Source organism: Neolamprologus multifasciatus, chromosome 4 (assembly GCF_963576455.1).
Source record: "Neolamprologus multifasciatus chromosome 4, fNeoMul1.2, whole genome shotgun sequence".
Taxonomy (NCBI): domain Eukaryota; kingdom Metazoa; phylum Chordata; class Actinopteri; order Cichliformes; family Cichlidae; genus Neolamprologus; species Neolamprologus multifasciatus.
Window position 1 is genome coordinate 2,501,338 of NC_140442.1, and position 22,777 is coordinate 2,524,114.

The following is a 22,777-nucleotide window of genomic DNA, read 5'->3' on the forward strand; positions in this document are numbered from 1 at the left end:
AGAAACACCAGCGTTCAATCCAGAGCACGTTCTACGTCTGCTAAATTGTGTAGTAAAAAGTGCTGCTCTCCAGCTGAGTGTGGCTCCCTGTCTCGTTTGCAACAGTTTTGGCTAAAACCTTTGAAGAATATTCGTCAAACAGAAAACAACAACGACATTAATCTGCCCTCTCGCTCATCTGAACAGGGATTGCTGCAGATTCATGGAGAAGATCTCAAGATCTCCTGTTATCAACTGTTATGCCGATGATATCCAGATTTATTCACCTCTGAAATCGGATGTGTCTGCTTCTTTGCAACCTCCGTTCAACTGTTTGCATGAAGTTAAAATTTGGTTATCACATAATTTTCTTACATTGAACGAGAATAAGACTGAAATCATAGTCTTTGGTAGTCACACTCCGATAGACCAGCCATCTCTCGCTCACTGTAAGGAACCTTGGAGTGTTCCTGGATGGCTCTTTTAAACTTGAGAAACAGCTCTCCACTGTGGTAAAAAACAGCTTTTGCCAGTTGCGTCATATATCTAAAGCAAAGCCGTTCCTTCCTTTAAAGGACCTTGAAAAGCTTACCCACGCATTTATTACATCCATATTGGACGACTGTAACTCCCTCTACTCGGGCCTCCAACACTCTTCTCTTTACCGGCTTCAGTTAATTCAAAATGCAGCTGCGCGTCTTTTAACAGGTACGAGAATCTATAAACGCATCACTCCAATTTTAGCCAAACTACATCGGCTCCCTGTTAAATATTGCATAGATTTTAAAATTCTTTTGTTCACTTTTAAAATTCTGAATAATTTAGCGCCCACCTATCTCTCTGAACTACTCCACTTATACAATCCCAACAGAGCACTTAGATCATCCAATCACAGGCTCCTAGCACAACCTAGGTCTCAAATGAAGTCGAGAGGTGACCGGGCCTTTGCAACCGTGGCACCCAGACTCTGGAATAACCTCCATGTTCATATTCGTACTGCCGAGTCTATCCAGTCTTTTAAATCATGTCTTAAAACTTATTTTTTACTTTGGCTTTTGATTCTAACTAGTTGGCTGTTTTAGCTTATTGTGTTGTTACCTATTGTTTGTTGTCCTGTTTTATTGTTTGTTTTAACTGTCTCATGTTTTTACTGACTGTGAAGCACTATGGTCAACACTGTTGTTTTAATACATAGGTGTCAAACTCTGGCCCGTGGGCCAAATTTGGCCCGCAGCCTAATTACATTTGGCCCGCGAAGCCATAACAAATTACTATTAGAACTGGCCTACTGGTATTATACAGCTAATATATATATATATATATATATATATATATATATATATATATATATATATATATATATATATATATATATATTGTTTAGTATTAAGCTTTGCTTGTTCCATATTCAGTTTTCCAGCAAAACTTATTTGAGTCCATAAGAAAAGATTCATTCTTATATCTGGAGGAAGATTTTTTTTCAATAAATATTAATGTCAGCCTGCGACTTTGTTCCAGTTTTGAATTTTGGCCCACTGTGTATTTGAGTTTGACACCCCTGTTTTAATATGTGCTATATAAATAAATTTTGATTTGATTTGAAGATGGCAGCGCAGACAAATCTGGTAACAAACTCGGCAACAGTGCGGAGTCGTCTGGCAAACTCCAGCATTGCAAACACATGCAGGTCCTGGTAGATTTGGCAACAAATGATGTTCAGAAGCAAAGACAAAGTCATACACAAAACTGAACATGGTCATTAAGATTTGTTCTGAAAGTGCTACATGCAACTTTTCCAGTGTTTGAGCCGAGTGACTTTGAAAATGAGACCTTTCCCAACGTTCTTGCTTCGGTGAAAATCCAAAGTAAGCGACACTTCTGCTCACAGCTTTAACAGTGAGCAACCATAAATTACCGGGAGGTAGAAATGGAGTCCATTACTCACTAATTAAACGAATGACCGCCTCCCAGCACAACACAGACTCCAGCACAAATGCTACAAGGACGTCAAAATGAAAACTGATGTGGCTTCAAGGTTAATGGCTAATGACGTTGTTAGCAGGCAAGTGAGCTAAGGTTACTGAAACTCAGCAACGCCCAATGCTAGCCAGAGCTAGGTGTGCAAATCCATCTCCTGTTCCAAAACACTGACTTGTGTGGATGTGGTCGGCTAACCAGACAGACCAGTCATCATCCAGCTCTCACAGACGCTGGTCTGGATGATCACATCTCAAATACAAAGGACCAAGTGAAAGAAAATGACCACCAAGACGAGTTTTGATGTGTTTAAACAAAGCAGCGGCTTTGAAGGATGTTTCTTTGTCATGATGAATGATTTTCCTGCCCCCTTATGACTCAGTTACTCTAGACCAGGGGTGTCCAACTCCAGGCCTCGAGGGCCGGTGTCCTGCAGGTTTTAGAGCTCGCCTTGGGTCAACACACCTGAATCAAATGATCAGTTCATTAGCAGACCTCTGGAGAACTTCAAGAAATGTTGAGGAGATAATTTAGCCATTTAAATCAGCTGTGATGGATCAAGGAAACGTCTAAAACCTGCAGGCCCTCGAGGCCTGGAGTTGGACACCCCCTGCCCTAGACTAATGGCACAAAACAGGACAAATCACATTCAGAGACGTTGGCACATGTTTGCAAATTGTTGCTCGATTTGCAGATACTTCACAGTCAGTCTGATCCGGTCTGCACCATGAACACAATCCATCTGTGTTGCGTCCACATATAGCTTTGCAAAAACTGCATAAAAAGCACTTGCAGCAACAAAAACATAATATTCCAGAAACACGCTTTGCCGATCCGATCAGCTGTTTGTAACACTTCCTATGTCCATCAGTGCGAACTATCGCATGTCCGCCATGACCTGCCTGAAACCGGAAGTGACGTTATTTTGCAGAAATGTAGTTTTTTACCATCAGGGCCTCATGAGCCTATACTGGTGTTTTTAAAAGTTATGTTTGACTTTATGACTTTCTGTGTGGTTTCTGGGATGCTTAGGACTCATATTGCACTGCTGGAAATAGTTTATTTTGATGCATATGCTGCTTTTTTTTTTTTTGCAAATTTGCATTATAATATGTATTTTCGTTTTTCCTGCAGTATATAAAAATTGGTGTATTTCAAAAATAAAACTATGAAGACACTTAAAATAAATTTCTTGTGGTGGGAAACTATTTTGAGCAACTTTTTTGTATTTACAGTTTTGAGGGATAAGCCTCTTAAATTTCTCTAACTAGAAATATATGTTAAAAAAACAAAAACGATTTTCAATTTTTTTGTAGTTTATTGCACTTTTTTGCAATTTATGTAATTACTATGCACTTAATGCAGACATATTATTAAAATTTGGGCTATAATGGTTGTATTGATGTATATCAACTTGAAATGCTCCCAAAAATGGCTCCACAGCATGTAAAAATATAATATAAGCTCTGGCGGACTTGGTTCTATGGTAGGTCTTAAAGGGTTAAATCACCCATTTCAAAGGCAGCGAGACTGTAAAATCATTGCATGTCGTTGCAATTATTTTGTATTTCTGCCGGTTTAAAACAGTAAACCTAATACTTGAGTGTAGGTCAAAGTAGCAATGTATCTCTGTCGTCTCCATCTACATCAATCACCTAGACACATTTTTAAAATAGTCGGCGCCTTTTTGTTTCGTGTAGATGAAACGATTCCACTTGCGTTTTACTTCTGGCAGTGAGGTATTTGGGACAAATGTGAGCTTATTGATATTTAAACAAAATTCTTTCTAGTTCACTTGACTGTGCTTCTGTAAATGTCATCAACTTCCTGGAGAGCTAAAAAAAAAACAAGCGCCAGTCTGAACACAATGTTTTTCTTCCCACATAATCTCTGCTGTTTATGCAGGAAGGGGGGCAATCCTATCTCATCACGCCAGTCAGTAAAGCCTGTCACAGTGAAATGGAAAAAAACTGAACGTCGACAGAAAAGTGCAAATATCTCAGGTCTCCCTGGACCTCACAGTTATTCTTCTTTCCTGCCAGTCATATCGATCAGTCCACTGTTACAGTATCATCCCACTCTTGGGCATTTAGTCACTCAGAATTTCAATTTACAAGAGAACGTACTGAGATGAGTGAAGCCTGTGGCTGCTTAGACTGTGAAATCTTCATTGTTCATTCATCTGAGACATCGGTAAAAAGATGTTTGTGTTTCACGCAGCACCTAAGCAAGAATAAGGAATGGGAAGCTTCATTTATAGCAAACACTGTCATGAGAGTTTTACTTCTATTATTAATGGTCTGGAAAGAGAACTGGTGGTTTATATCACAGAAAATCTGTCAGGAAAGAGCAACTGGATCCATCTTTCCAGTTAAATCCTTTTCAGTAGTGAGGCTCTACTTTCAGGGTTTGTAAATGTTGCATGCAGCTAGAAAATTGCAGATAACGGCAATGACAGGAACACTTCTCGTCATTCTCAGGGGCCTTTTCTTTCCGTCTCCACTTTCTTTTGTCATGCTCTCTCTCTCACTCTCTCTCGCTCTTTCCAAATGACTTTGAGTTGTACATCTGTGGAAACAGCTGAACAATGACTCTTGGCAAGTTCCATATTAGGCCCGGCCGATAAGAGCGTTGTAGTGATGTAGGTTTTTTTAATAAGTTAAAACATATGAGGCGTGTAATGCCGGGCAGCAGCCTCAAAACTGTGAGGCTGCTTATACAGAGATGATGTATGAATGTAACAGGCCGGCTGCCTCTGCATGTGTGCAACACAAAGGCTGGTAAAAAGGAAATCAAAAGGTGGAATTGATTTTCAGCTTTCAGAGAATAGAGGCAACAGAAAGTGGAGCACACAAAATAGATTGCCTCACACTTCTTAGACAAAATTTTGTGAAATGAGTGCAGTGTTGTTCTTCCAGGGAACGGGAGAATGTATTTTTCCTCCCCAGAAAGGTTTATGTAAAGGTCAGCACGCTGGGAATGAGGAGTGCTGGAGTCGGGGGTGATTGGAGGACACATTTCATATTTTATGTGAAAGTGTTTCTGAGTCAATACGACTAACGTCTTATGCTAAACTCAGCTGAGCTGCTTGTCACATGACCTATCCAGTTCATGTTTACATCAGTGAATTCAATTTAGATTCAGTCTTTTATTGTTAGCATTGTGTTTACACATTAGAGGAGACAGAGCTACACTTCCAGGAAGTTTTCTGTTGGTCGTTACTTTAAAAAAAGAAGATTCTTTTTAAAAATGGAGAAAATAAAATTTAGACTCAGAGGGAATGTTAATAAGTTCTCACAGATGTGGCAGCCTTTTACTTTAACACTTACAACAGACTAAACCTTTGTACCACAGAGTTCCCTTTTGTTATGGTTTTGGGAGGGAGTTGATTTTTTTTTTAAATTATTATTATTTTGTTTGTTTGTTTGTTTGTTTGTTTTTTTGTTTTTCTTCCTTTTTTCCTTTTTTTTCTTTCTTTTTTCTGTTTTATTGTTATCATCTGAATCTTAATGGCCTAATTTGTTTTGATATATGTCAAATTACATGTGCAAAACTTTATAAATAAAGAGGGGGAAAAAAAAAGAAAAAAAAAAAGAAAAGAGCATGGAACGATTTGGAAAAAGTAGTCGGACACCGCGATGTGACTAAAATTATTGCAGCTGTGTGCTGTGAACTTCTCATTTTCTCGTTGCTATGCAGACGGGCCACCAGGTCTAGCTGCTAACTTCAAAGTGACTTTGGTCCATCAAGACGGGAATAAATAGGCAATAAAATGGAGTCGGTTTGCTATGAGTCTGCTGTCAGTTTGTGATTGAATTGGGTCACGTCGACAGTTACTTGCAATCTGTTTGTGAGATGGAGATCAACTGTGATAAAACCTAAAAACATCACAAGTCCGTTGCCTTCTACACAGACAGAAATGGACATTAAACATAAATTCATTAGCTGCTTGCATTCAGAGTATCGCCACAAACTCGTAGTTGTGATCCTGTTGCTGCAGGACGGCAGTTTAACTGCAACTTTACATAAGTGTCAGCAACCTTGGTTTTATACAGGAGTATAATCAGAATGCAACCAGCTGGCAACCAGTTGAGTCGTCTTTGGCAAACATGTCACAGATGAGTTGTGTTCATCAGCATAGACTGAGCTCGACTGATTGCATTGTGTTGGCAATTTGAATGCGTGTATGAATTTGACAGCATTATTTGAAAACCTTCACCTTAAAAATTGGAGTCAGGAGTTGGATTGCAATTGTTTGGAGACAAGTTGCCTAATTGGAGGCAACCTGTGCAACTGCCTACAGTCAGAAGTTGTTTCCTAGAGATTGAGGGTGTTGCATGCTTGTGCGTTCAACTTGTGCATGACCGATTGCACAGAAACTTGCAGCTTCTTCTTCTTCTTCTTATTGTTTTTTGATTGCAGACAAATTCAGTGAAAACACGGAGCAACCCCCCACCCACCCCCCTCCCTCTAGTTTCAAGGCGGTCGCTGTCCTATTTTCTAGTGTGACTGAGTCATAATGAATAATGCACCAGGACAAGATACCAAAGGAAAGACTTGTCTGTTCAGAAAGAAATGGGATATAAAGACAATAAGATGGATGGAGACGCAAAAATAAAAAACTGTTTCCAAAGATAAACGGTGATTAAAGATAATATACCAGATAATCTCCAGATCTAGTTTTTAAATGTGCAAATTGCTGCTTTTTCTTAAATATTCATATATATCTGAATGTGCACAATCCACAGTTAGTTGCGCTGGAGGTACATCAGCTGATCTCAATAGCAGACCAGATCAGCGTCCAGTCGGCTGATCTCACAGGCTCTCCTGTTCAGGCTGCTCTAACTTTTCTACAGTTAGTTTGTGCCTGCAAGCCACTTTGTAACCCACTTACAACCCGGCAGCTCCTTCCATGCGTTGCCTCACTTAATCAGTGCCGTGTCTGCTGTTTTGGATGGCTGCGCTGTTCTGTGCTGGGTTTGTTTGATGGAAATATGAAGCTATGCCACCAATTATTAAATGTTTCTTTCGACTATACTGATCCAGACTAAAACAGTTTTAGGTCTCTGCACTCTAGAAGTTTTAAAATTCTGTGATGACTCTAGTAGAAGTATTCAACCGTAATGATTTTAAATTATTTTCTGATTGTTTTTTTTACAGTTGATTAATTGGAATTGATTGACTAAAGTCATTTAGGCAACAGTCAAAAGTCAATAGTGTTTGGTGTAGTGTGTTGAATGATGCACAAAACGGCTTCAATCTCCTTCCATATCCACAAATTGTTTGTTTACGTTGCCATTACAGCTTCCCATTTTCTCCCAGTCCCAATAACATATTGGAAGTTACAGGAAGTAACATCTTAAAACATTAACATCACATAATTAGCTTTGAACTGCTGGTGTCTCTTCATTTTGTGCATCATGTGAAACTAAGCACTTTCTGTTGAACCCGATGAGGATGTGAACTCCCTCCAGTCTAGTGTTACATCAGATTCAGCCTCTGGTTTAATGAATGTTTCGATCTCAATGAGGCAGCTTGCCGAAGCAAAGTTTCCCGAGTGTGTGGGTTTTACTTTAATATCCTTCGAAGAAGTGTAGGGTGGGATCGGTGGGGGTGAATGTGCTGTGTGTGATTAGGAGGCGATCCTTCATTATTTCATTGGTATCAGTGGAGCTTTGATTCCGCTAACTAGTCTATACAAAGAGACCGGCGATGTATGAAATCACTCTGCTGTTAGCATGCAGAGAAAGACATCAGTGTCCTGTAAACACTCCTCATTGTGTGAGCTCAACTGTTAGTTGAAATAATCAGACACACATTTAAAAAGCCATTTGGTGTGAAGTCGAGCAGCCGCCGTCGTCTTACCTTGTCCCACTGTCGCTCTCTGTCCAGAGTGATGATTATCATGGCTGGATTCACCAGGTAACCATGAGTGTTGAAGGAGAAGTCATTGTGTTCCCATGTTACATTCAACATGTGCCTGAAACAGAAACCCCAGAACATGATCAGTGAGTTGAACTTGTAATATGTTTCAGCATTCAGCATTTAAACATGTATGTGTGCAACAATATAACAAGACGTACAAATAAAATTGCTACAGAAGCCGTGTTTTTAAATCACATCTTAAAACATATATATTTACCTCGGCTTTCAGCACAGCACGTCTCTTAATATGTTTCTTATTAATTACATTATTTTTATTTTTAAGATATTCTAGATGTAATTTAAACTGTTTTCTCTTTGTTTTATATTTGTAGCACTTTGGCCAACATTGTTGGATGTAAAGTGCGTTATAAATTAGGGGTGGGGGAAAAAATCGATACTGTGTAGTATGGTGATAATTTGTTTGCTAACATCAGTGTATCGATACAGGGACAGCAGAAATGGATATTTTGTTACAAAAAAGGTTTTTGTGCTCTGACTTCAGAGCATGTTGATCCTTTTTCTGAGCAAGAATCCTGACATTCCTTCACTGTCCAAATGTGACAGTTTACTTATTTTAATTTAAGACATGTTTTATTTTAATTAAGTTTAAAACTTTTTTATTTAATGTAAAATTATATTTTGTTTTCATTTACTTTCAAATTCTTCAGTTGCTGAAGGGGCTGCATAGTTTTCATAAACTGCATAGTTCAGAATAGCTATAATTGTACCAGATGGTTGATTCAGTTAAGTTGGACTAGACTGTAATACAAACCGTTCAGTTTGTCAACAATAAAACTGAAATGAGAGAGAGACTGAGTGTGAGACTTTGATATTAGAGAAAATGAATATTGATAAAGTTTACCTTTATGTACAGAATCTGAATATCGCAAAATATTTTAAAAAATTGCAATAATATCGTATCGTGCGTTAAGTATTGTGATAATATCGTATCGTGGGATGTATGGTGATTCCCACCTCTATTATAAATAAAGATGCTAAAAAAGTGAATTCACATGTGGTGCCAACTAACTGCCGCCTTATAACCACAACTGTGCAGCAGTCGAACAGTTCCCAGTGGATCCACAGTTTTTGAGATGTCTTCCAACGCTACAGCGACCCAGACTAAGTGTCGCTCTTGGTGAAGAACTTACTCTGCAAGACCAAAGTGAATGTTATTAACTGGCTGAAGACCAAGGTACATGCTAATAGATAAAAATCAAATAGGAATTTGCAGGATCCTGAGAGATTTGTTAAAGAGGAATGGGCTGACATTGTTCAGGAGGCACATGTGACAGTTGTTGAAAACTATAATACTTGGCAAAAAAGTCAACTGGGTGGTCTTAATGTTCACCCTGATACTTTTTTTTACCCCTCAGGTGTAGAAAGGTGGTAAGCATGCTACAACAGCAGTCCCCAACCCCTGGGCCTCGGACCGGTACCGGTCCGTAAGTCGTTTGGTACCGGGCCGCGAGAGTTGAGGCTCAGGTGCAAAATGTTTGGTTTTCAGGGTTTTTATTGGTTTTCAACGTTATTTTGTTATTGTTTGTACCGTTAACTCTGTTTTCCTGGGTCTTTTCACGTGTGTTATGAATAAATCTTCTTTTTTTCGGTACCGCTACTAGTTTTATTTTGTTGTATTTATCCGCGACACCTTAAAGGCCGGTCCGTGAAAATATTGTCGGGCATAAACCGGTCCGTGCCGCAAAAAAAGGTTGGAGACCGCTGTCCTGCGAGACTGAAAGAGTTTGAATTCTTTGATTTAACAAATCATCTGACTTGAGAGGCAGGGATAAAGTAATGTTTGACATCTGTTGCTTGCCAAGTCATTAAATCAAATCACTTATTAAGATAATTGCCAATAATTTTACTGTTGATTGAGTCAGTGATTAATAAACCAGTTATTTTAGTCCTAACTCAGGTGTAGGAGGAGCATACATGTACTTTTTGGGATTATTAAAGCCTTTGAACACTGCTGGGGTAATCTGAGAACGCCAGAGACAATGGTTCCCGCTCCTTCGGCTTCCACATCCTGTGTCACATTAGACCTGTGGCGCTGCTTTCTCACACTCCAGCAGAGGTGACGAAGGCCTGCTGAGAGGAGAACAGGTCTACGCGAAAAGCCTCTTTAATCTGGTATCGTGCAATAATCTCATTAACAGGTGAGCCGACTCATTATCAAAAGCCTGTTTCCAACTCCAGCGATGTGCGGAGGAATCTGGGAGGAGAGGCCGTCGTTCGTGTTTGATCTGGCTGCAAACACGAGAGGTGACAGAAGTGCTTTGTTCTCTCTCGCCGACCTTCACGTTACTGCCGCTATTCAAATCACGCCTGCTGGGTTTAGCGAGTTTAAACGGACGGGTTTGTACATTATCAAAGCCTGTTCTCAATTTTCCGCTCTTTTATGGACGGTTTGGGTTTACAAAAGGAAAAGTTGTCCCCCCCAAGGCTCTGAAGACTCTGTAAGATAAACGACTTCTGACATGAGAGGGAGAGAGTGATGTTTCATAATGCAAGGCGAGTGTCTGGTGACGCTTGTGTCCCGTTCGGTGCCCCATGGTGACCGTCTAAACCTGCACATATAAACATTTACACGCAAAACGCCCTCAGTCTCCCTGAATGACCTTGGCTTACATGAGCCAAAAGCTGTTGCCGGGGCAGTTTTTTCCTAGCCTTTCCCTTTTGCTGATTAAAACATTTTCCCAATAAAATAGGATTTCCTGTGTGCTCAACGGCACAGATGGTGTCAGATTACTCTTTTGGCGATGCGAAACCACACCCCTTACCCGTCGCTACCAACACCCTGCCCGCCAACTAAATTACCCTGCGGCCTCCAGGAGATACAGCAGAGCGCTCAGTGCCGGAGAGACGAGGAGATAGATGGCAGCGGGGCAGAGGACACAGTTTGGGAGAGTGACAGTCGCCATAAAATGTGCTCCACAGCATCAAACAGATGGGCAGTCATGAATAAATAAGTGGTTGTTGACCTCAATCTTGCCATGTCCCACAGATGTAAGATGGAGCCATTACCGTTCTTATCTTTGATATATCAAAAATGAAAGAATACTCAGTGTGTGATCTCTGACCACCAGGGAGCAATTTAACCTAATTTATTATAATAACTCCAAATATTGACTTCTCTGTGACATATCGTCACTGCTTCGAATCAGTGGCAGAGCTCAACTCCACCCAAAATAAATACAGAAATAAGTCAAAAATATAGACATAGGAAGAGTGAGCAAGCAGGTTTTTTTCTATCTACAACATAAAAATGATAAAATGGTATAAAAGAAGATAAATGTCAGTGTGTTAAAGTGTTAATTTATTTGTCCTGAAGACGTCTCGCGGTTGTTTGAGCTCCTCTTGTGCAGCTGCTGTAACAGCTGGTACATTTTTGAGTGCGTTTCCAAAACTCTGGGGTTCAATTTAAATTTAAAGCGCTGTCCTTAGAGTCTAGTGTCCAATTAAACACGACAAGCTAGACATTATAAAGTACAGAGTTCATATCTCATGCTCACAATCAGCTCCATTAACGTCAAACTGCGGCACTCGCGGCATTTATGAGGACTGGCCCGGTAACCAGTTTTTCCCAGTGGAGAAACTCGTGTGTTCAGTGTTTGTCTGCCAGCAGGTTTAAACAATAACCACACTGAGTTTTGTGAAACTTGGTAGAGAGGGGAAGCACGGGCAGCGTAAGAGATGATAAGGCTTTGGCTCGACTCTGGCACCTCTGTGTGCACCTTTAGTTTCTAAATATGAGATACAGTCATAAAAGAGACGTTTTCATAGGTCTCTCTGCAGTCCATCCCTGCGTTCAGTAGCTTGTAGAACCACCACTGTGACCAAGATGGCAGCACGTGAACAATGCGACTTTCTGCGTCTCTCTAGAATCTGTTATTTAGTGGTTTTTATGTACTTTAGAATTCTATTCTATTCTATTGGGCAGCAATAACTGGACGTTGTAATGATGTAATGTTGTAATGTTGTAACATTGTGACGTTGTAATGTTGTAATGTTGTAACGTTGTAACGTTGTGACGTTGTAACGTTGTGACGTTGTAACATTGTGACGTTGTAACATTGTGACGTTGTAACGTTGTGACGTTGTAACATTGTGACGTTGTGACGTTGTAACATTGTGACGTTGTGACGTTGTGACGTTGTAACATTGTGACGTTGTGACGTTGTAACGTTGTGACGTTGTAACGTCCACTTTTCTCTACAACATAGTTTCAGTTCATTGAGGCCTTTGCAGCCATTCATTTATTCACAGCTGTCTCAGCACTTCAGTCAGATGCAGGTGGGCACTCTGACTGGGACTTTCTTCAATCTTTACTTTTTCAGCCGTTCTGTTGGAGACAGATGGTCTCACGATTGATTCTAGAATATTTTAGTATCCAGAGGACTTTATGGCTTGATGACTGCACAGGTGCCCACGTCCTGTAGCTCCAAAATGAGCCCAAAACATGAGGTCTCCACCACCGTGCTGACAGTTGGTACTGTATGATGTGTTTGTGCTGTTTGGGTTTTCTCCAGACTTGATCTATGTTTTATGACCAAACATTGGCACTTTGCTCTAAAGGTGCGGTGTTTTGTTCAGACCTGAGCAAGTAAGCTGCCATGTTTTTTTCTCTCTTTTTCTAGTCGTGCTGTCATGATGTCACATTTAGCATGCTAACTGAAATCTAGCTCTTGTTTTTTTTTTGTTTCTCTGAGCGTTGCACAGTCTGACTTTGGGGTGAAATTACTTTGAGGTCCTAGGAGGATTGTGTAGTTGTGGTAACACACACATGCAAACTGCTAGCCAGTAAAATCTAATACTTCCTGCTCTTTTTTTCCCCAGGCTATTGTGAGAATTTCCACAATTGTGACAGGTATACCTGCATGTCAGCACCAAATCACATTTAACTTTATTATCACGCAAGTGATGAATGAATTGGACTTTTTCACAGTTTGGATAAACCTGTATATTTTATAACAGATGAGATATAATGGCTAATTTATTAGTGGTTCAAAAGTCTTAAAAATATATTTTAAAATGTGTAAATTTAAGCTAAATAAATTGGATTTTACTTCCTGGTTCCTTTCTGTGGGGAGTTTATGTTCACAAGTTTAGTCTTAAATGTCATTGAAGTGATTTTAAGCAGTCTGAGGAGTAATCTTTTTATACCTGTAGATGGAGCTTAATAAAAAAAAATAAATTCTTCTCCTGAACTTAAGTATATGAATTTGAATTTATCTACAGATAAATTAGACACCGGGGTGAACTTTTGTTATGCCAACTTTACCGGACAGAGTGTCCATATGACCTCTTTTAATTTATTTATTTTTTCTTATAAACTTAAACTGTGTCACACAGTTTGAGGCCGGTAGCCCTGCTTCATTAGCAGTTTACATATCATATTATAAAGAATTTAATTCTTTTACATTAAGGATATGCAGGATATGCCTACCAACAGACAGAAACAGTTGGTAGTAAAGTAAAGGCGCTGCCCACAACATTGTAGCTTACCTGAACAGGGTGTCATTGGTAGCTAACGCCTTGACAGGGTTGTGACAGTCGCTGTGGCCCTCAGGAACGAAGCCTCTTTGTTTTCGAAAACTCTGGACACCTTTCACGACGATAGCCACCCCGTCGCGCACCCTTTTCCTCAGGCTCATCCTCCACCGGTCCGTAATGATGCTGATGAGCCCCACCGGGAAGCTGTCGGGTGGAGGGATGTCCGGGTTTCCCACAGCCAGGCTCGGGATAATCCAGATGTAGTCTGGTCCCACTAATCCGACCTCTCCTGCCATGGCAAACAGGTACTGGGCCTCTTCGTGGGAGCAGTAGACCAGCAGCACCTGGGCGTCTATCTGCTGCAGCAGCCTCCGCGCTCGAATGTCGTTCGTGATGTCAGTGGACATGTCGAAGGTCAGAACATCCTGCAGATCCCATATGAAGTAGCTGGTGTCAGTAAAGGACTTGATATAATCCACGTAGGCTTCGTAACCCGGGTAGAGGCTGGTTATGACCACGAAGCTGTCCCAGTTGTATTCCTCCATCACCTTGAACATACCGTTGATCTGCTGCTCGATGGAGGAGCCCAGCTGGAGGAAGTTGGAGCCCTCACCCTGGAAGGAGAGGACAATATGGTGTGACGTTGGGGAAACACCTTCATGCTTTGTTGGCACACACTACACAATTTGTTGCTGATTAAAAAGCAAATGATTATCTCAATTCAGTTTGGAAAATGTGCAGCAACATCTCTGGAGGACCCCCCCTCATACCAATAAGACTGCACACGCACATAATTCATCCTCGGACACCTGGAAGAGAGTCGCCCAACCAGTCTGCAGTGCAGCTTTGACAAGAGCTAAGTGGTTCTGTTTTATTTTGCTCCACCAGGAGCCGCAGACTCATTCATCACTTAAACCCACATGTCTTATTTTTGCCGTACAAACAGTGGATGCCATCCATACTTGCAAATGCAGAGGGATGGCACTATCACTGCGGCCAGCACCTGCGCCGTTTCACCCGTCTCCTCTGAAAATGCACTGACCTTGAGGGGAGGAATAAAGATGGGTTTTCTGTTAAGTGTATTATCAGGAAAAAGCGGAGTGGTGAGAAAATAGCTCGTGGTATCAGACACAGCCCCGCCTCTCTCGTCTCTTTCTTTTAACGCAACTTTTCTGGTGAAGCGAAGCTTTGTTAGCTGCGGCGGCAGTGATTGGGTTTGACTGAGATCGCTCTAAAGATTCAACCGAGAAGCCGTTTTTCTTTTTCTTTACTGTGATTTAGTTGATTTAGTGATGAGCTACCATTTAAACCCGCTGTCTGAAACATTTAACGGCAATGAATCAGCACAGAATTAAAGACAAAGTGGCTGTAAATTATCCTTGGTAAGATGTGTTAAAGTCTTTCTGGCACAAAGGAATACTTTCTTAAAGTGGCAGTAGAGACACTTTCTACTAGGGATGCACCGATACCGATACTGGTATCGGGGCCGATACTGTAAAATGTGTGTGTACTCATACTCGTAAAAGTTAACCGATACCATGAACCGATACCAACTTATTTCATTAATCAGAGGGTGGCTTGTCATTTCTGTTGTAGTTTTTTAGATTGGCCACTAGGGGGCCAATTATTATTTTATTTATTATTTATTTTATAATTTTTTATATTTTATTATTTATTTAATAATAATAATTTTGTTTGTTTGTTTACAATATGGACTCTGCAATAATTTAAAAGTTCATTTTATTCGCAAACCTAATTTGTATTTATTTTATTCCAAACAGAAGTGTTTATTTATTATTCTGAAAGCTCGAGACAGTGCCAATAGTTCAGTGATATTTTGTTAAATTACAATGTGGAGACTCTGCAATAATTTAACAGAAGTGCTTATTTTTCACTTGAAATTTTTTTGTGGTCATTTTTATTAAGATTTTATTTTTTATCGGCAGAGAATAAAATAAAACCTGTCTTCCAATTAATTGTATTTGTGTGTGTGTGTGTGTGTGTGTGTGGTAGAAGTATCGTTTTTTGTACTCTGTATCGGCAAGTACTCAGATCCAAGTATCGGTATCGTATCGGTTTGAAAAGATTGGTATCGTTGCATCCCTACTTTCTACTGAAACAAAAGTAACATTTGTGTTTAATGTAACTGATTTTATTGCAATGATTGAAGCATCCTCTATAGGTCAGGTGTACACTGTTACTTAAAATAGACAACTTATTAAAACAGACATAATTAATCACTAAGTGATATTTTAAGAAGACTACAAGACTTGTCTTATGAGACGGTAGAAAACTATGAGGCTGTAAATGATGATAGCATCACTTCTCAGAAATGATAGCAGGGTATCACAGTTAATGTGAGAGCGATTGAGATGAAGGATTATTGATCGATTCTTCAGCAGATCCCAATCATTCTGTATCATTTGTACTGCACCGCACTGCTCAGCAAAACAAGCGCCGCCATTAGACCGTGAATCATTTGGAGCGGCGTGACATTAGCGTGACTGAGTGCACAAAGTTTTGTTGTGAATACATTTTGTTTTCTTCTGGAGGTTTAACGATGATGCATAATTTTTATCAACATGATTAATCTTTAACTCTTGTGCATCGTTCCAAAATTGTGGAAAGTGTAACTTTGGACTCGGTTGTGTTTTTGCTCTAATAAAAGCCTTTTTTTGCCACCCTCGGGCTGATAGGTAGGTGACCCCCACTCGACCTTCTATCACTCTGGGGAAAAACCACTTCATCCTGAGCAGCGCGCTCTCAGAGCTCAAAAAAAGGAGGGGTCGTGCATCCTCAGACAGGCCTCTGAGCTTATTCATTCTGTTTCCTCGTCGTCCTTGAGAGAAGTGTAGCGGTTTTGTGATGTATGAGGGTCTTACGGTTTCAGACGTCACGGTTAAATCCACTGACTTTGTGCCTGCGACTCGACTCTGCCCGCAGCTATGAAAATATTTTCCTTTTCTGTTGACTTGCTTCGCTTGCCGCTGCCCTTGTTTCCTCACACTCGTCCCTGAACAGGGAAGAAGCGTGAGAAAAGTCGTTCATGCATGGGTGGACAAACATGCAGCTGCAACGAATGCTAATATGGTTTTGTTAAAATGCGTTACAGATTAATATTTACTTTTGGGAAACTCAGTGTGTAACATCCTGCTGTGGACTAAGATGGATTAGACTGTTCTGGATGCTGGTTGTCTATACACATCTATACTGGGTGCAGGGTCTTTATGCAGGTTGGTCACGGAGAAGCTGAAGAATCTCCTTCTTGAATCATATAAATCTACTAATTCACCTCCCCTCACTGCACAGCAAATCTGTCAGCGTTATTGCCTCACCCCTACAAGTGTGACCCTGACAGCTGCCGAGGAGCCATCGAGTGTCTGTGCAGGTGTGCGTCTGTGTGTACAGGCTTGTTTCTGTATGCTTTGTAGATGGTTGCTAGCCCACGGGTGTGTCAGATTAAAGCTGCCTGCAAACTACGGTCTCAACGCCTCAATTAGCAGAGAGCAGACTGATAGTGCAGCCAGAGTGAGCCTGGGGCATTACCACAGGCTCAGCTGCAGTTTAAAGCCTGAAGTCACGACCGCCTTAGTGTGCACAGCATGCAGAGTACTGTTCAGTGCATATGGTATGGAAGGGAACCGGTCGTCACCAGTCATTTCCATATAATGTTAAATGAATTCTTCACCTTTTTAGGCATAAAATGCAGATTTAAATCTTGAAATGGGTCAAATTAAATTTGGCGTAAAGGCAGAGAGGTTTGCACGAGCCCAAAAGGACAGAAATATTCTGTCTGCTTTGTTTTGTTCTTTGAATCGAAATAGATCACTAGACTTGTGCAGTTGTCTCTAATGAGTAGCTTGAATACTATACATACAAACTGCTGTCCGGGACTCTGTTTGCGCAGTAAGCTGGACTTCCACAGTGTCACAGTAATGGTCCACGGTCCCAAAGAAGATTACAGCCATTGAGTGAAAAGCTTAGCATCTGAAGGCTGAGATTACATTCAGAAGTTTAAAATATGCAAAACTGGTATCTGTTTACAAACATAGTTTTAGAAATCGTGCATAAGTGCAGACAGACAAAAACCCTCTGAGAGTTTTCAGAACAAGTCCTGATGATGCTCTTAAATGTCCACGAGGAGACGTTCTTTGCAGCCGGACATTTTCTTTGTAAAGGTTTGAAAACCTTACAGAGTTTAGATGATCTATTGTGTTTATCTCCAATAGGGCTGCCACGATTAGTCGACTAGTCATGATTAGTCGACTATCAAAATCGTCGACGACTGATTTAATAGTCGACGCGTCGTTTGACGCTTTGTAAGATCACAAAAGACGCAGGAATAAGTAGTAGGATTTAAGAGTGTAATAACGGACTGAAACAGAAGATGGCAGCACTGCATGTACAAGGATGCCAGCTGCCGTTAAACCCCGAAGAAGAAGAAGAAGCTGTGTCCCAGAATTCATAGCGCAGCCCAGCTCAGTTTCCAACAATGGCGGCAGCTAGTTAGTTTTAATATTACTCTTATTATTCTTTCTGGGTCACAAAGTAATCGTTTAACATATTTTCAGGCGAGAATGTAGCTGTGTAAACCTCAAATATCTGCTCAGTTTATCAAGACACCACATATTTTCAAAAGCGCTCCGACGTTTTCGGAGACGTCTGTTACCCACTAGCTCGATAGCTAGCCGGGGGCTAGGCTAACTAGAGCCGTGAGAACACCGGACTCCCGCAAATCGTTTTCAAACCCACCGCCGTCTTTCGCTACTCAGGTTAAACATGATATATAAGTCACTTAGATAACTTAAAAATGTTATTGTTTGGCTTTTTTTAGTATTTTATTTGTTCCTGAGTAAATCGGTTTGGCTGAGATTAAAGTTATAGTTTTTACACAGCTGAATAAACGTCAAGCAGACAGCTGATCATCAGAAGTGTGAGATGCTCGAGAATTTACTCCAGTGTCCTGTTATATTTTAGATAGCAAGGAGTTTATTAAACTTCACCGAAACAATCTGCAAATTTCATTAAAATTTAATAAACTATCATCTTGTCTTTATTTTTAGTTAGCACATACCTTAAACACTTAAAGCTGTAAGCTAATGATAGTTATATAAGAGCAGATGCTGCTGGTGCAATAAGCTGTACGTTTTATGTCCAATGGATGATGATCTGATTAGTCAACTAATCGCAAAAATAATCGGTGACTAGTCGACTATCAAAATAATCGTTAGGCAGCCCTAATATCCAACACTAAAAGTTGTGTCTATGTGTCTCCTTGATAATTTCAGTGCATCTTTGAGCTCGATGGATACGCTGATGTTTTGCACACGCTTGTTTTTATTGACGATGTTAATGTTGGGCGATAAACTGCAGTTTGTGGTGTGGTTTTCAGGTTTTGTTGCTTTGCAGTTCAGACCCACATCTTTGTGTATGATTTGTGTTAGTTAACTTTCCCCATATCAAGATTATCTCTAACAACGGACGACGCTTTGAGGGTTCATCACCTTCTGCTGTACCAGACCGTTTCATTTTGTTGTAGATCTGTTTTCTCACAGTTTGTTCTTTCTTCAGGCTGTGCGGTGCAGGAACGGCTGTTATTGGCACACAGCCGTGTGGTCATTTAGCAAGCGATTGATTGGGCAGAGCAGTTTTATTGTTGCTTAATTATATTTAGTTAACTGTGGGAAGCCAGAAATTTAAGACTGAGACTCAAATTTTATCAACTGTGCAGCCCTAGTTTCTAAAACGAAGCGCTCCTGTCGCAAATCAGGTCCAAAAATCTTGGTTATTTAAACTTTTTTGCTTGTTGTTTGCACCGGTTTTGTTTTCAGGACAATTATGTTTCAACCTTTTCTCCACTTGAGAATTATTGAGATTGCAATGACGATGATTAATCAAAGTCCCGGACAACATTGTGTTTTATGCGTTTCATGTTGCTACACAGCACGGAGACTCATTCACAGAAAGGGCAAACTCAAATCCATCACAAGAGCAAAACCTCCAAGGATGATGGGATGGATGACATCCAACATTGTAGCAGACCTTTAGCTGTCTTTTTAAATAGCTGTCTAATTTATTTTATTTATTAAAATATGTATTGAAGGATATATATTAAATTTAATAGTTAAAAATACACAATAACCTTTACAGGCTCAGAAATATCCGAGCTCATAGCTGAAGGTTATTTGAATGACTCAGGTGGGTGATATTTATTGATAGGCTTGGACTGTATCCAACAATCTAAAGAAAATAAGATATTTGAGTCAGCGATCAAGGACACAATGACGGGTGATTTGTGATAGAAAGATAGCAGCGAGAGAATGTTTGCAAGATGATGGAGAGAGACGTGCTGAGATGGACGGTTCAGAGACGGTGGCGCTGAGAACAAGAGACTAGACTAGACCAGAAATGAGTCCCTCAGAGGGACAGATGTGAGCCAGAAAGGCTGAGAGGGTTTGGACATGGAGCTGCCAGAGGAAGACCTCAAAGAAGATCCGTCGATGTAGTGAAGAAGGGCGTACAGAGGGTTGGTGTGACAGAGGAGCATGCTGGGAGTGGACCACGATGAAAGGATGCACTGAGGTAAATGTGTTGTGGCAGTGAGTGAAATTTGGCACTAAAGATATGGAACACAAAGCGGTGTATGGCTCCCCTGATCACATGACTCAACTGCAGCCATCTCCCCTTCCTCTCCCTCTGTCCCTCCATGAAGAGTGACTTCTGGCCACGGCGCTTTGCCGCGACATATGTCTGCCTCCGCCGCGCAGCAGGAAGCGCCCTGGCACTGCCTTCCTGTGCCGCTGACGTCACGTAGATCCTGCACGTTGACCGGGGACAGACACACGGCTTCCTGTGGCATTTATCACAAAACAGGACTGTATAGGCGGCGTGCAGCGACTCTGAAATAACGCACATCCGAGCACAGGAGCTAATTCTGTGTTCCCAAGAATGAAGACGCCTCGAAGCCCGTCCTTTGTGAAACGTCCCACTACTTCCACGTTTCAGCACCAACACGGGTCTATAAATATCGACGGAGGCAGAATTACAGTTTACACGCTCGGTTCTCGTGGTGCACAGAGCTCGCGGTTGTTAATGAGACTCATCGGTAAATGTTGCCTAATCTTGGTTTGACAAAATGTTAACTGGGATGAAGTTGTTTGTTTAACTTTTATTAAATCCCTCCATCAGTAAGCGAGTCGGTCGCAGACACAGGACTTCATTAAATATCAGTTATTCCTGACGTGGAGAGGATCGGTCGGTGCAAATGAGGGTTAGAGTTGGAGAGAAGACGAGCTGTCACGCAGTTTTACCGTTTCATGATTTAGTGATGCAGCATACGTCCTCGTGTTCACGTGTTCAGAGCGTTTATATATTTGAGATAAAAAGACTTCCAAAGTGTTTAATGTGACAGATTTTATTATAAATTATAATTAGTAGAGGTGGGAATCACCATACATCCCACGATACGATATTATCACAATACTTAACACACGATACGATATTATTGCAATTTTTAAAAATATTTTGCGATATTCAGATTCTGTACATAAAGGTAAACTTTATCAATATTCATTTTCTCTAATATCAAAGTCTCACACTCAGTCTTTCTCTCATTTCAGTTTGATTGTTGACAAACTGAACGGTTTGTATTACAGTCTAGTCCAACTTAACTGAATCAACCATCTGGTACAATTATAGCTATTCTGAACTATGCAGTTTATGAAAACTATGCAGCCCCTTCAGCAACTGAAGAATTTGAAAGTAAATTAAAACAAAATATAATTTTACATTAAATAAAAAAGTTTTAAAGTTAATTAAAATAAAACATGTCTTAAATTAAAATAAGTAAACTGTCACATTTGGACAGTGAAGGAATGTCAGGATTCTTGCTCAGAAAAAGGATCAACATGCTCTGAAGTCAGAGCACAAAAACCTTTTTTGTAACAAAATATCGATTTCTGCTGTCCCTGTATCGATACATTATTAGCAAACAAAATATCACCATGCTACACAGTATCGATTTTTCCCCCACCCCTAATAATTAGGTAGGTTTGCAGTGTCATCAATTTAATCTTAGTTGTCATGAGCTGGTTGAGATGAGCCATAGTTGCACGTAGGGCTGCACAATTTTACATAAAATGAGAATCACAACTGCACATCAACTTCGTAAAAGTTGAGACTGAACATAAAAACAATAAATAAACATAAAAACAACAAATGTCTCACGTTTTGTGGTTGCTGCAAAATGTTGTACTGCTTGAAATTCTGTCTCCACCGTTGCTCGACGCTGCGTGTATAGAGCAGGTAGTGCAACATTTTTAAAATAGTCGCGGGACGGCACTGTGTAGCGTTTGTCTAGGGTGTTGATCGTTTTCCTAAATCCCTCGTTTTGCAGTGTTGATGGAGCCATATCATTGGTCAGGTGATAAGTAATAGCCTCCGTAATTTCGACGGGTATAGGGAAGCGCTGTATAAGGTTCCAGTTATTAATGTTTGGGTGGTTGACCGGGACGGATTTTCTCCTGTCACTTTCTTGGCCTTTACAGCTTCGTCATATTGCACTTTATGGTGACGTTTGAGGAGGTTATACAGATTTGTAGTGTTAGCTTGCGGTGCTGCTACTATGGCAAAACACAGCTTGCAAATATTTTTTTGACTCTCATCGTCTTCTTTGAAGGCAAAAAACTTCCACACGGAGGAATGAGAACCTTTTCTTGGAAGTAATTTTACAGTGGGGTTGTCATTCTCACCGCCATCAGGAAACGTTTCCTCTGCGCTCATTGTGTTTTCTCCCCTCGGGCAGTTTCACGTGCTCGCCGTTGTTTTTTCCCTGCCAGATGGCTTCTGCATCACGTGGTATAAGGCTCCGCCCTCGTCATTTGTTGAGCAGGAAGCGTGAGCGCTTGTTTTCATGCAGATTATGTCCCAGATCAAAATGCGGTACAATCGTCTTTTTTTTTTTTTTTTAAATCATTGTCATTTGGAAATGAGATCGTGATTTTCTAACGATTAATCGTGCTGCCCTAGTTGCACGTGAACAGAAAATTGGAAAATCATCAATAAATTAATAAATATCAGAGATTTGAGCTGATAAATACTGAGTAACGGAGGTTTTGATTGTGTTGCTATTTAAAAAAATACACCATCATCTCTGGACCCACCTAATGAATCTCACAGGAGCCGATAGCTGAACGTGACGCTGCACATACACATGTACTGACTCTGCTAACACTTGTCCTTTTTACCGCTGGCTGCTTTCTGTGACGGCTCAGGAGTCGGTCTGCTTCAGTCCAGACAGGTTATCCTCTTATTTCTGTGAGTTTTGACATGCAGGACTTGAAAAGTGGGCACAAGTGAGTTCCAAAAGTAGACACGGCAGAGTCTGAAAAAAAGAACTGCT

General features: G+C 40.6%; 1 protein-coding gene across 1 annotated transcript in view; it reads right to left on the reverse strand.

Moving 5' to 3' along the window:
• Positions 1-22,777, reverse strand: part of grin2ca (glutamate receptor, ionotropic, N-methyl D-aspartate 2Ca) — an 84,889-nt gene that overhangs the window by 28,277 nt on the left and 33,835 nt on the right. The window contains exons 3-4 of the mRNA XM_085158173.1: positions 13,390-13,991; positions 7,822-7,936 (exon numbers count right to left, since the gene is read on the reverse strand). Of these exons, the coding sequence (XP_085014299.1) occupies positions 7,822-7,936; positions 13,390-13,991 (717 nt within the window). The remainder of the gene's footprint in view (positions 1-7,821; positions 7,937-13,389; positions 13,992-22,777) is intronic.